The sequence below is a fragment of the Notolepis coatsorum genome (assembly GCF_963971535.1).
Source record: "Notolepis coatsorum genome assembly, chromosome: 3".
In the NCBI taxonomy this organism is placed as follows: Eukaryota; Metazoa; Chordata; class Actinopteri; order Aulopiformes; family Paralepididae; genus Notolepis; species Notolepis coatsorum.
This window is the reverse complement of record NC_140167.1, coordinates 100,636,868-100,652,341: the sequence shown is the minus strand read 5'-3', so window position 1 is coordinate 100,652,341 and position 15,474 is coordinate 100,636,868. Positions and strand designations below refer to the sequence as shown.

Genomic DNA, 15,474 nt, shown 5'->3' with positions numbered 1-15,474 from the left:
TCGTTTTCTGCAGTATTTCATAGAACGTGAGATATAGGCATAAATGCATATATTAGATGATCAAATGCAGTTTGATACCGATCAACGTTATATTAAAAATTTCAACTGTACATGGTCCTAAACGTCATGACTGGTCATCTGCGGGTGAACGGAGGGGGGGGGGGGGGGGTCGTTTATAATTCAATGACCGACGTTAAATGATTCATGTAGTATGGGTAATATATTGATCAGGGCAGTTTGTATCGAAAATGGTAAAGAAAAACGCTGAAACTCACCCCAGTCCTCCTCGTAGCGTTGGGCGATGAGTGGAGCAAAAAGATCGCTGTTATGGGATGTTGATTGATGCTATCCATTTCCGGTTTGTATATTACTAATACATGTCCAAATCATGTTGATTATTGAGTTATTGCAAAGATTCATATTGACGGTGTCTGTATTGAGCCCCGGGACGATAAGCGAGTGGCCGGACGAAAATAGGGGACGGACCAAGCACTTCCGGGCACTTCCGGTTTGGCAACTCGTCGATTGGCCACGAGGTGGCGGTATTGAAGCGTTGCAGAGTTGTGATGGCCCAGACAGCATCACCCAAGACTCCGTGGGTGAAATATGAATACCATGACGAAAATATGAAATATTGATCTCAAAAACGAGTCCGACAACGCATGGCGGAGAAACCCGCCTTAACACGTGATTGGCGAATAATGGGTTAAATGAATGACTCTGTTCTAAAGCATTCGAGTAGTTTTCAATCACTGCACTTAGAAACAGTCAAACAGCGGGAGCATTTCGGGAGCATATGACCAAAACCCAGGCAATTTCGAGCGTAAGGAATCAAATAGTCTGCCATGGCTACATGCTAACGCTTATTGTTTTGAAATGCGCAACTGTGGGAAAAACATGGCATCGATAGAGGAATCGATAGTCACGGAGGCATGCGATTTTAAGAATCGGACAATTAGGAACCGGCTCCCAACTGGAATCGGTTTTCGATTCCCATCCATAATCACAACCGTGATTAGTCAAAGCAAGCGCCTGTCAACTTGGTCTGACATTATCGCCTGTATGATGATAAGCATATGGTATTGCTCCTGGCATATTCTGTCCAGACGGATTGAGGGTTTTATGAATAATGTGGTCCTTTTCTGCTCTGCCTGTAGAGACGTCCTGGCTGCTGCCAAGACGGGCAGTGGTAAAACCCTGGCCTTCCTCATTCCCTCCATAGAGCTCATCTACAAACTCAAGTTCATGCCCAGGAACGGTGAGGCTTTCATTTGATTTGTACATAAGGTCTATAGCACCAGCCTGGGCTGAAATATTTCTTTCATATTTCACAGTGACTGAATGCTAACTTATCCCCCCAACACACACTGTTCCTCTCCCAGGCACCGGTGTGATTATCCTGTCTCCCACACGTGAGTTGTCCATGCAGACGTACGGTGTGATGAAGGAGCTGATGGCGCACCACGTGCACACGTTTGGTCTGGTGATGGGCGGCAGCAACCGCTCGGCGGAGGCCCAGAAACTGGGCAACGGCGTCAACATCCTGGTGGCCACGCCTGGCCGCCTGCTGGACCACCTGCAGGTTCACCCAGAAACTATTTTTTTTATCCACTTTTTCTCCCATTTTTCTATATTTTCTCCCATCCCAATTTCGTATCATCCAATTCAACCCTCCCCTGTCACGAACGCTGTTTCTTGCCTCCCACAAGCCGGCTGCAATGTGGACTAAGTCATACATAGCACAAGTCCCCTCCGGTACTTGAGGTAACAGCAGTCGCATCTTTTCACCTGCGCAGCTCGATCTCTCAGTGTCGAGGAGTAACGCGTGGGAGGCTCACGCTGCCCCCGACACTTCCTGATTCTACTGCGCAGGCGCACCAACCGACCTGTGGGAGTCGCTGTCCACAACGCCCGATCCCCACCCATCAGTTTCCCACCCCCTAATACGGCCAATGTGTATTAGTACGGACGACCAGCTAAACTGAAAGCAATGTGGAGCGCTGGGCTCGAACAGGCGAGCCCAGCGTCTCCGCATTCGTGGCGAGTGCCTTGCCCACTACGCCACGTAGCCGCCCCCAACCCAGAAACTATCTTATTATTATTTATTTACATTCTTATTATAAATCTATTTATTCAAATGTTTTCAATTTACAAAAATGAATAGAAAATTAAACGCACCCACACATTTCCAGCGTTCTCCATTGACTTCCATGTAATCCGTCTGGAGAGTTTATGTCCACCTTTTTAAATCCTGCTCTCTTTCCCTCAGAACACCGCCGGGTTCATGTACAAGAACCTGCAATGTCTCATCATCGACGAGGCCGACCGCATCCTGGAGGTGGGCTTCGAGGAGGAGCTGAAGCAGATCATCAAACTGCTGCCAAGTGCGTAAAGAAACCACCCTGCTGGAGGGTTTGTGTTCCACGTGTGAAGATGCCATGAAGCAGTGTTTTGCTGCTGTCCTTTGGTTGGGACCAATGGAAAGAGATTTTAAAATTCAATCAGAATTCTAGACCTTAACATTTCTTAAAAAGGTCTTAAATATGGGTTTGATATGTCTTCGTAACATGTATTTGATTAGGAAGTTACTTCTATGATGCTATAACTTCCCTGTATCTTGTTTAAATGTGTTTTGGGTAAATGTCTGGGCTGCAAAGTAAACAGTACAGTAATCTATCACTTTCCCAACAATACAACAGGTCTGGTTTAAAACGAAAAGAAAGAAAATCCCTTAAAATCCCAAGATGGGGGGGGCGCCCCATTGGCCAACCACATAACGCGCTGAGTCGCGGCACGGCCGACCCGGGTTCAAAAAAATAATCCCAAGATGGATCTTTTGATCTATGCCTTTTTCAGTGCATGAATGAGATTTTCGTTATTATTTCTAGTGCAGATGTCTCGAGTTTGCCTTGCGTTGAGCTTATGCTGAACTACTACGGAAACTGTTCACCATGTTACATCTTTTGACAACAATGTCGGGTGCTGGTCCCCTGAAATCAGCGCCATCAAGTCTAATTGAATTCAATTGAATTGGTACCTGGTGAATCTGATCAGAATCGGGTGATCGGTGCCGATACCCAGCCCTGCATTGTATGAGATCAGTTTGTTCCAAACTTCTTCTTATCTACGACACCAGGTGTTGTTGCTATTAACATGACATCCATGTCCCTGTCTGTGACCAGAGAAGAGACAGACCATGCTGTTTTCAGCCACTCAGACCCGGAAGGTGGAGGACCTGGCCCGCTGCTCCCTGAAGAAGGAGCCCCTCTACGTGGGAGTGGACGACAACAAGGAGGCGGCCACCGTGGACGGCCTGGAGCAGGTACCACTGGGGAGGTCACCACCTCTAACATGAGAAATTAGATTCAGATTCAGAGTTTTATTTGCCACATGGAATCAATACAATCAGAGTTTCTTCATTACACAATCATAAATATCATACCATGGACAAAAGGATCAGGAAGAAGAATAAATCTTATAGTTACCTGCCCCTTATTCCTAAACTAAACAAGTATTTACTTGATGGTCGGCGTACAACCTAATTTACACAAAATAATAATTTATACCATATACAAGAAACAAACAATCCACAGTTTAAACAAGAAAAAATGTAATAATAATAATAAAGAATAAAAGAAAGAAAAAAAAGAAAATATCTCACTATTCAGATCACATTTGACTTTCATACTGACTAAATATATATTTTTTTATAATTCTTATGTCTTCTCCAGAGTCGGACAACAAGATCGATACCAACATTATGAGAAATTAGCTTAAAGGGGAACTCCAACATTTTGGGAAATTAGCTTATTTAACATCTTCCCTGGAGTTAGACAAGAAGATACATACCCTTTTTTGTCTCTGTGCGTGCATTTTAGCTTTGGGAATAGACGCTCCGTTAGCATAGCTTAGCTTCATCACTGGAAGTGAGGCAGGACAGTAGCCTTACAGTGCCTTACAGTGTATTGCAAGGTCTGACATTGACCAAATTTGATATGCATGACCTTGGTGGGCTCTAGGTCAACTCCTGAAAAGGGGGTCAATGTCAGACTTTGCAATCAAAAGTTAGGGGGCTAATAACCCTTGCCATAATTTCAGTGCGCCCCCTAACTTTTGTAAGTAGGTACTACATACGTCTAACTTTTCCTAACCATTTTGTGACCGCAATATTTGCTACACAATATGTGCAAATGTGCTACCTTATATGCGTAATTGTGCGCTATGTGCTAAGTCAGTGCAAGCGTTTCACTCGCATTTGCGGCTAAAATAGCAAACCAGAAAAATTATTTAGGGGCACATGTGACAGTTTGATGACCTAAACGTTAGCTGCTAATGTCAACCAAGCTGGTCCCAAACGGTTATAACTAATCCTGGAGCTGCTCAGTGGAGTCTCTGTGAGCAGAGAGGTTTCTTTCTCCTACAGTGAGGAAGGGGAGTGGCCGAGTGAGTCTCACTCTCACTCTCACTCACTCACATATATATATATATATTAGGCCAGCAATCCTGATTCCTGAACCTATTTTATTCAAAAGGAAGATATTGATTTACATGTGTATATATATAATCTTATCTAACATAGTGTGGAGAGATTACACATAATAAAATGTTCATTATTTTAATTAATTAAAGAAATGTTTAATGGATTTTTACAGCTACACAGCACAGTACATGTTCTGTAGCTACTATTGCACTAAATCGTAACACTTAAATACGTTATGCAAATATGCAACTTCTTTGTTGAAATGTTAATAAATGGGAGCTTCCTCAAACAGCCATCTCTTACGTATGGTAATTAAACATTAAAACACCTACGGCTTATAGTCCAGTGCGGCTTATATATGTACACATCATTCAATTTAGCTGCTGCGGCTTATATTCAGGTGCACCTTATAGTCCGGAAATTACGGTATATATGAGTTACGGTGATGTTTCTCTTTTAGGGTTATGTTGTCTGTATATAATAGGTGATGATTCTCTTCTAGCGTTATGTTGTCTGTATATATATGAGTTACGGTGATGATTCTCTGCTCTTCTAGGGTTATGTTGTCTGTATATATACGAGTTAAGGTGATGATTCTCTGCTTTTCGGGCTATGTTGTCTGTATATATGAGTTAAGGTGATGATTGTATATATATGAGTTACGGTGATGATTCTCTGCTCTTCTAGGGCTATGTTGTCTGTATATATACGAGTTAAGGTGATGATTGTATATATATGAGTTACGGTGATGATTCTCTGCTCTTCTAGGGTTATGTTGTCTGTATATATACGAGTTAAGGTGATGATTCTCTTCTAGGGTTATGTTGTCTGTCCCTCGGAGAAGAGATTCCTGCTGCTCTTCACCTTTCTGAAGAAAAACCGCAAGAAGAAGATAATGGTCTTCTTCTCGTCCTGCATGTCTGTCAAGTTCCACTACGAGCTGCTCAACTACATCGACCTGCCCGTCATGGCCATCCACGTAAGGCACAGAGCTGACCAGTCATGGTCATCCACGTAAGGCACAGAGCTGACCAGTCATGGTCATCCACGTAAGGCACAGAGCTGACCAGTCATGGTCATCCACGTAAGGCACAGAGCTGACCAGTCATGGTCATCCACGTAAGGCACAGAGCTGACCAGTCATGGTCATCCACGTAAGGCACAGAGCTGACCAGTCATGGTCATCCACTTAAGGCACAGAGCTGACCAGTCATGGTCATCCACGTAAGGCACAGAGCTGACCAGTCATGGTCATCCACTTAAGGCACAGAGCTGACCAGTCATGGTCATCCACGTAAGGCACAGAGCTGACCAGTCATGGTCATCCACGTAAGGCACAGAGCTGACCAGTCATGGTCATCCACGTAAGGCACAGAGCTGACCAGTCATGGTCATCCACGTAAGGCACAGAGCTGACCAGTCATGGTCATCCACGTAAGGCACAGAGCTGACCAGTCATGGTCAGTAAGACACAGAGCTGACCAGTCATGGTCAGTAAGACACAGAGCTGACCAGTCATGGTCAGTAAGACACAGAGCTGACCAGTCATGGTCAGTAAGACACAGAGCTGACCAGTCATGGTCAGTAACAGTAAACACAGAGCTGACCAGTCATGGTCATCCACTTAACACTTTAATCGCCATGGGTTAAATTCATAATTTACCATACCTCGCCAGCTCTATTTGTCTATGGAGAAGTTCCCCTTCTTTGCAGGGCTATAACTTTTTAAATTCTATTGCTAAACTGCCAATACTATGGCCCATTCAATGTCCTATATGTATTGTTCAGGGTGTAGCAACGTTAAACTTTTTCATTCACATATTCATACTAAAATATGGTCTAAAGTATAAGTATGTTTTTATCGTTTTCTGCAGCTTTCTTCAGAACGTGATTTATAGCCCCAAATGCATTATATTGATGATCAAATACAGTTTGGTAGGAATCTGTGCGAGATAAAAAATGTCAACTGCACGTACTTCTAGAAGTTTCTACGCATCATCTGATGTTGACCGGATGGGCGAGGGGGCGTTTATAATTCCGTGGGCAGCGTTAGATGATTCATCCAGAGTGGGTCATATGTTCATCAGATCAGTTAGTATAGAAAACGTTAGAAAATAACGCTGAATCTTACCGTGGCTTCCTCGCGCCGCTGGCAGATGAGCGTGGAACAGATTTTTTTCTATTATGGGATGTAGAAATGCCCGATCCATTTCCAGGTTGTATAATAGTATATACGTCCAAATAACGTTGTTTATTGAGTTAGGGCGAGCGATCGATTATCCAGTGTTTCAAGATGGAGTCGCGGGAGCTATAGCGAGTGGCCGGACCACATATGGATGAGTACTACCGGTTCAAAGGTTAATATCCCGTTGGCGATCTGCCGATCGGCCACCAGATGGCGCTCTTGAACCGCTAGAGAGTTGAGAGGAGATCACCAGTGTGTCTCAGGGCTCCGGAAAGGAAATATGATTTCGATGACAGATTTTTGAAATATTGACATCAAAGACGAGTTACGGCGTCTTCGGCAGAATGAGCATGGCTCGGAATGACGTGAAAACTCGTCCGCGGCGATCATAGTGTTAAGGCACAGAGCTGACCAGTCATGGTCATCCACTTAAGGCACAGAGCTGACCAGTCATGGTCAGTAAGACACAGAGCTGACCAGTCATGGTCAGTAAGACACAGAGCTGACCAGTCATGGTCATCCATCTAATCCATGTTTCCTTGTGTGGCTGGTCTCTCGAGGCAAATGGAAGCAGTTGTTTTCACCATGTTTTAGGGCTGAGCCTGAACGTTAGGACCTTCGTTCGCTACGTTGTCGTTAAAATTTTTATTAATGGGTTCGAACCTCCGCTTTATTTTTACTTTTCAATTTAAATTATAATTCTTTTTAAATTTATTTTATACAGAAAATATATATCAGAATGTGATATATATATATATCAGAATATCACAGTACTATGTTGTGTTTACAATAATTCGAAAGTCACGCGCGAGCACCGGTCACAACAACAGTCTAGTGAGATGAGGAGGGGTCCCCGACTCCCCGTCATATCAGGAAATGAATCGAACATGCAAAAAAGAGAATTTTGTGACTCACACTCGCCCGTCTTATTTCATAAAACAATTTTTCCTAATGGATGTTTGGATCAAACCAAGTGTATGCAGTGATGCTGATGCTTTCCCAGTGGAACACAAGTTACTTAACGTTACACGGGTCAGTTATGTTATGCACGTTAATTAAGCTATGCAGGGCGCAGCCCTTGGCTTTAGCTTGCTAACGTTAAGGGGGCTTTCACACTAGCCATTCGGGGTCGAATCGGAGCACGATCGCACCAAAATAGGGTGTGATCGTCCCTGATGAGAACGCTTCCCCGTCCCCGGGGACGCTGATTCGCTCCAAACCTGGACCGCTGGAATAGGTGGTTTCGGGTGCGCGCCAGTGTCCCCGACTAGGGAGCGGGGGGCGTGGTGTGCAAGCTTACTGTAATGCTTTCATGCTTGCTTGAATTTTGGGCAGATAAAAACATACAGCAACAACTGGACAATACCCACAAAAACGATATTTATGGGCAATTTGGCGAGTTCAGACCTCAACCAAACAAGCATGTTGAGCCTCACGGCTCAGTGGATGAAAACTTCAAGATGAAAAGCCACGTTACAAGCACAAGACTTCCCTGGCTCGCATTAGGCCTGGCAATTTTTGTTGCCATTGCTATGTCTATACATTGGTTTCTTGTTCGAATGCATTTATTTCTATAGACCAGTGACATGCAATATAATTGACGCGAGCAATGGGCTAACGTTAGCTGCTAAGTTATTCCTTAAATAGGCTAAGCTAACTAGCGTTAGCCGCTAACCCAGGAAATGCTCAAAGCGGACTCCACGACACCAGTTCCATTCATGAAGAAAGGGGGTGGGTTATATTGACAAGGCTTGACACAGAGGTTCAAATATAACTTCATATTTATTGGTTATTCGTTTCTTTATATCAGCATCCAGTTTCCATCACTGTGTTAAACTCTTCTTGTGTTTACATTCGAGTGTGACATCATCGCCTACGGCATCTTACACGTTCAAAACGCAAACCGTAAACAAAACCTGGCCGGAGCACACCAAGACTGCAGTGTGTACGCAAGCTAGAGGAGGGAGAGGGAGGGGGGAAGTTCGCACCCAAGGACGGAGCGGAGCTGATTCGACCCCGAATGGCTAGTGAGAAAGCCCCCTAAGATAGCGGCAGCCGTCGGCCAACAAAAATGTTGTTTCAACAAATGGATTCACAAATTGGATTATCATCCAAACATTATTGAAGCCTCCCGTGACCAGTACGTAGTTAGTGCTGTTAATAACCGCAGCAATGTGCGCATATGCGCTACGCTATATGCGTAAATGTGCGCTAATACTCAACAGTACTGAACCAGAAAAGGTATTTAGGAGCAATTTTTTTTGCATGATTAAAAACGATGGTTCGAACGTCCGTTCGAAAAACGCTGGGGAATGTTCGAATCCCAAGAACGGGCTTGGGGACAGCCTTACCATGTATCCTTGTGTGGCTGGTCTCTCAGGGCAAACAGAAGCAGTTGTTTTCACCATGTTTCCCTGTGTGGCTGGTCTCTCAGGGCAAACAGAAGCAGTTGTTTTCACCATGTTTCCTTGTGTGGCTGGTCTCTCAGGACAAACAGAAGCAGTTGTTTTCACCATGTTTCCTTGTGTGGCTGGTCTCTCAGGGCAAACAGAAGCAGTTGTTTTCACCATGTTTCCTTGTGTGGCTGGTCTCTCAGGACAAACAGAAGCAGTTGTTTTCACCATGTTTCCTTGTGTGGCTGGCTGGTCTCTCAGGGAAAACAGAAGCAGACCAAGCGCACCACCACATTCTTCCAGTTCTGCAATGCTGACAGTGGCATTCTGCTCTGTACGGATGTGGCGGCCCGTGGCCTGGACATCCCAGAGGTGGACTGGATCGTCCAGTATGACCCCCCAGATGACCCCAAGGTAATGACCGTTCTGTTGAGTCCAGTGTACCAAGTAGTATTTCCTAATATACAACGCCGAAGGGAGTCTTGTATTTATTTATTTATTTATTTATTTATTTATTTATTTATTTATTTATTTATTTATTTGTTTGTTTGTTTGTTTGTTTGTTTGTTTGTTTATTTATTTTAATTAATTAATTTAGGTCAGATTTATTTAGACTTAACCTCTTAACTCTTTGGGTGCGACACGGTTAATTTCTACACACTGTAGTTTGTGCGCTATTACACGCTAAACATCGCCCATTTCCAAAATAATCCAGTCTAGATCACGAGATATGACGCGTTATATACAATAAGCCCAAATCGTTCTGGTTGATCGCCTGAAACCCCAAATACTCTCAAATCAAAGGTATATACCATGTACACATGTACCTTCACAAAATCATCAAGGGGAGGGGGGGTCGTTTCAACTAGAAACTGCGATCGTGTTTGTCGAGCATGTTTTTTACGTCCGGTAAAACGCAACACTGTGATCGCTACAAAAACATGTTTCAGGTTCGGTAAAATAGACATAGAATATACCTTACCTTAGCCAGAAGGTATTCCAAAAAGAATAATTCCCAGTGATCGCATCACCATCGCGATTACCCGTGTATATGTCTATACTTGTGTATACGGGAAATAGGCTTCAGGCAACAACATCTTGAGGCGATCGCTGTGTCGCTCTGTCTCCGAGGAGGAGGAGCCCTTGCAAAAGCCAAGCCATTCCAGTTTAAAAGGTAGGTGATACTGTCAAAGGAAAAAGATTAAAGGATAAAAAAAATTGATATTACGTTTTTGGCACTCAACGCTTGGTGGTGAATCACGTGATATTGCGTTTTTGGCACCCAAAGAGTTAAGCCTGAGCCAGTACGAGATTGATATCATGGCATAAATCCATCTCTACAGAATGTATGAAAAAAAAAAAATAGCCAAGAGTAAAGACTCCAACCCTGTCAAAGCAGCAGTCAATGTGTATATTTTCAGCACTACGTTTGTTTACCAATGATTTTAAGTGTTATTAGTGAAATATGAGTTTATAGAAATAACCCTTATTGATGTGAGGATTTGGCGCAACCTAACTTTAGTGTAGTCTTTTGAGAGCTTTCGATGGGCTTTCGAATAATAAAAAAAAAACTACACATCCCAGCTCACGCCAGCCCCTGTCAATCATCTGACTTGTAGCGTTAACCTTTTTTCTTCTTATTTTCGGGATCATATCTCACGGGTGGAACACACCTGAACGCTATTGCCATAAAATAGAACGCAGTTAGTTTCTCTACCTTTCTGTGAACGTCTAGCAAAAAAACGGCATTGCAATCTGATGAAAAATGCCGGAGAAATGTACATGATAAAAAAGTAACTGTACTTACAGTTTAAAAATACGTTTTTTGCTGCCCTGTCAGGGGTGCCTGGTGGTACTAAATCCAGATTGAACTGTCAATTGAAAGGGGATATTTGGCCCGATCCATAGATGTGTGACATGGCCATAATAAGGTCATTTATAGACCTGATATTCTATAATCATATTTCAAATTGCATGTGTCCGGATGGCAGAATTCAGTACTGTATCTACAAAACCTCCTGTTAATCATCTGCCCTTTATTCATTTGCTTAGATCTTTTGTACACATGATCTCAAGAAGGTGCTGAATGAGCTCAGTTTTTCATGTCTGGTCAATTTTAGCATGGTGTTATTCACCGTCAAAGATGAAGAAATTTAATAAAATGTATATTCTCCTTTTGGTTCATTACAATTTACTCAAGCCTAGTAACGGACACAATATTTCTGACAATGGGAATACATTCCCTGAGATCCATAGATGTACCTACCTAGATACCAAGAACATGCAAATGGGCTTGTAGAAGTGGAGCAATCTTCCATTTACTTGGGTATGTACTTTTATGCAAATTTTCTGAAAATATGGCTAGGCCTTAACTCATTGACCGCCACGCTTAAGTGCGCCAGAGGGCGCTAGAGTGCCACCGCTTTAATCAATGGGAGGAGTGGGAGATTTGCGAGTGCTTAAAATATATCTTAAATTATGGCTATGGGTCTAATACACTCGTCGATTATCAGTGAGTTGCTTGCAGTCAACATGTACAAAACGGATTGTTTTTTCATCTGTACATTTCCGTTTGATACCGTTTTTAATACGAGTATAGTTTTGGTGATTTCTAGTAATTCCAGAGAAAGACGCGATAATAGCCTTTAGTGGAATACACAAAACACGTTCGACTGATTATCGAATCTTCCTGAAATCAACGCTAGATCATCATTATTGTCCTCCCTCGTGCATACATGAAATGGCCCTCGTAGCGCGGTCCCCCACCTCCTGCACCCAACGGAAAACAACCACACATACACACACAGATACAGCGTCGATCGGGTAGAAATACATATCAGATCAACGATCAAATTTATATATAATGCTCTTACCTTGTATCTGATGTAATGCAAAAGAAATAATCCAATTATCTGATCGCCATTTGAAGTACTGGGCGCGGAGGTCCGTGCCACGTTCAACAGCATTGCATATGAGGGGGGGGGGGGGGGGGGGGCAGCCTCGCAGATCTATCGTTGAAATCAGGTTACCTCGCCTGATTATTTAAACCAAGCCCGCACGGCTTGGATCGTCCCCGAAAAAAAACTACCATTACCAGTGGAGTGTAATACCAGCCAGAAGGCGTAGGGGGCGGTATTTGCCCTTTTGTGAGCTCAGACCCATTCCCAACGATAACATCAGGCTGGATGGATGAAAATGAATGGATATCGCTTAATAAAATAAATAACGATTAAAACCCCAGGCATTAAAGCGTTCCGTCTTGACACGGATATCCGTCCATTTGATTTGGAGTTCCGTCATTTGATTCGGAGTCGTGACGGATTTTAACCTGAGCCAATCGAAGGCGTCAAATATCATGAAAAATTGCTCTTTTTTTTCTACCGCAGCCGCAGCCAAGCATAGTCGTTGGCGAGCAATCGGCAGGACGCAGCGACTTGAGAGACCGGATTGCGCTAATAGTTCATCGTCGGAAATGTATAATAATCGCAAGATACATTCAGACAGTGTTGGATGAGATCTAACTACCGTACTTTTCGCACTATAAGCCGCAGCAGCTAAATTTAATGATGTGTACATATATAAACCGCACTGGACTATAAGCCGCAGGTGTTTTAATGTTTAATTACCATATGTAATTAGCATTGGGACACAATACTGTCGGACAAATAACAAGAATTAACTCATTTACAAGTTGTATTAAGTTTAGCAAATAAGGGAACAGATAAATAACATTTCAATGCAGTCAAAAAAGCAATATTTAGATTTTTACATTTTCGGGTTTGGTCACGTCGAGTCACATATAAGCCGCACCGTTATATAAGCCGCAGGGTCGAAAAATGGGGGAAAAAGCCGCGGCTTATAGTCCGAAAAGTACGGTAAATGGATTTATGGACACATTTATGCCCGGACCACAAAGCTTATCGAAGGGTTAGCGGCGGCACGACGGCTCTACCGGTGAGTCTCAGCCTGTTGTTATGACATGAAAATGTAATTCAGGGCTGTACACTGCCACGAGATGATCGCAAATTGCCCCTTAATTTGGCCCGTGCGAGTGGTAAATAATATTTGGGGGCAACCTTGCGAGTAGTGATTTCAACCCTTTTATTCGCATTTCACTCCTAAATTAATTTAAAAAAATAGTAAAACATTAGCCTACAACCAGGGCTGTACAGTGCGACATAATGCCGCGCTGCTATGGAAAAAATCTGTCGGCAATGAATGAATTTACTGCGATAGCCCGTGTGGGGAAAAAAAGATTTGCGTGTGAAGTGAATCTGGGTCACGCTATTTTACTTGGTAGTTGTAGTCTATCGTGCGATTAAATACCATGTCCCGTCTGCCTAGAGTCCATACACCCAACACCAAATCCCATAATTCCTAGCGAACAATCGAAACTGAATGTGGACTTCCTTTCACTAAGTTTAAGCCGCTAATTTTGCTCTGCAAGAAGAACGGAGCGGATATCAGTCCATCTTATGACAACCACGTCCGGTGTGGTGAGATGATAAGAGACCATAGCCGATTAAATTAAGTCAGATCTGGCAGTGATGATTGACGGGGACACACTTCTAACGTTCAGTTCAGCCATGCATTAGGTGAGTAGTAGCCCACTATTAGGACATGAAATACTGTCTACTTAAATGTCCCTCCGGGGATCAATAAAGTATCTTATCTATCTAATAATGAGACAATATGCAAATAAGATAATACTAATAATTGTCACGGTTTCCCGTATGAAAGTGGCTTGCAACTTACTGCTGGTAAAATCAACTGTTTATTTCTAGTTTTGCATAGTATTACATTCCTCTTCTATAAACAATCAAAGAGCCTCATACGGGTGAAATAAACCTTTTTGATTAGTCTTTCCTTCGAGCTAAGTTGAACTGAACATTTCACTGTCAAAAGCGCAAACTTAAACAAGGTTGCGTCGCAACACTGTTTTTAAAATAAAGGTAAATACCGTAGTAGCAGGGCTGTACGCTAAGCTTTTTCACTAGGGGCACACTTGCCCCTAAATGAGAAATTTAGGGGCAAAAAATATTTTTTAGGGGCACATTTTTTAATAACAATTTTACCATTATTTATATAGATATATATATATATGCAGCCAGCTCCATTGTATGTGTACTCTAGTAGCCTCCAGCTACGGCCAGGATTCTCCGGAGTTGCAGCTGGACCCTATACTGTAGCCTCCAGCTACGGCCAGGATTCTCCGGCGCTGCAGCTGGACCCTATTGACTATATTCAGCCTCAGCTCGAATACGCATCGACTCAGTGTTATAAGACATTGATATCAGGAGCTATCTGAACTATTTAGTTTAATGGGACGTTTCGTTTTGAACAGTAAGCTAACGCGAGCTATCATGCACTACTAGACTTGCTGGAGCATTTGTTGATATCAGTAGCTAGCCGGCTGGCAGGCTCACCGAGGTCCCAGTGTCCCACTAGAGACTAGTGTTTACAACAGCCACGGGTGCGGGAGGAGCAGCAGACGCCGCAGCTCTCTCCGTGTGTCTGAGTTCAGTTCAGTTCGGCTCACTATAGGAGGTCGAACGTGTCGAAAATATGAAGCAATACTAACTTTACTTTTCTTCATAGCTAAATCAGACAGTCAGCCAGTCTATCAGAGTGAGTGCTCAGTCGATTGTTCCCGCTGATCATACCTGCCGAGTGCTCACTGCTCAGCTCGCGTGAGTGACGTCATCGCGTCATCACACGCCTTGGATAATTTAGGAGTGAAATGCGAATGCAAGGCTTGAAAGCACTACTCGCAAGCCCGCCCCCAGATAATATTTACCAATCGCAACGGCCAATTAAAGGGGCAATTCGCGATAATCTCGCCGCAGTGTACAGCCCTGAGTAGGCCTCTCAATTCTTATAAAAAAAAGTCCCGGATATACATAAAACATTAATTGGCATAGATCTCTATAAACGGCCCAACACATTGATCACTTTAGGCACACCCTGAAACCAGTAACATCACAAATATGAAGCAGGTAATTACCCATAAAAATAATAAACCTTTCATGGGGTTATTTACAATAATAATTTCATTTTATTTATAAAGCACTTTTCATTGTGAAACAAAGGTATGCAGAGTTTCTTGTCGTCCTGATTAATGCAATGGTGTGTGTGTGTTGTGGTGATCTCATTCAAGGAGCACTACACAAGCGCGCGCACACACACAGTTTGTTGTTTTTGTTCCATTAGTGATTTACACACTTTCTCAGTTGGTTCATTATAAAAGATACAAACCTGAAAACAAACGCGCTTAAATGTTAAATAAAAGGACCACAGTAATGAGGTAGGAGGAACATATTTTTTTGCACTATAATGGTAAAATTGTTATTAAAAAAATTTGCCCCTAAAAAATATTCTGTGCCCCTAAATTTCTCATTTAGGGGCAAGTGTGCCCC

The 15,474-nt window shown here is 43.0% G+C and overlaps 1 protein-coding gene across 1 annotated transcript in view; it reads left to right on the top strand.

Annotated features, from left to right (window-relative positions):
- The window catches only part of ddx18 (DEAD (Asp-Glu-Ala-Asp) box polypeptide 18), a 55,142-nt gene that overhangs the window by 23,075 nt on the left and 16,593 nt on the right, over window positions 1-15,474 (top strand). Inside the window, exons 5-10 of the mRNA XM_084309600.1 lie at window positions 1,158-1,258; window positions 1,383-1,582; window positions 2,270-2,384; window positions 3,183-3,322; window positions 5,298-5,459; window positions 9,320-9,472. Coding sequence (XP_084165726.1) covers window positions 1,158-1,258; window positions 1,383-1,582; window positions 2,270-2,384; window positions 3,183-3,322; window positions 5,298-5,459; window positions 9,320-9,472 — 871 coding nt within the window. The remainder of the gene's footprint in view (window positions 1-1,157; window positions 1,259-1,382; window positions 1,583-2,269; window positions 2,385-3,182; window positions 3,323-5,297; window positions 5,460-9,319; window positions 9,473-15,474) is intronic.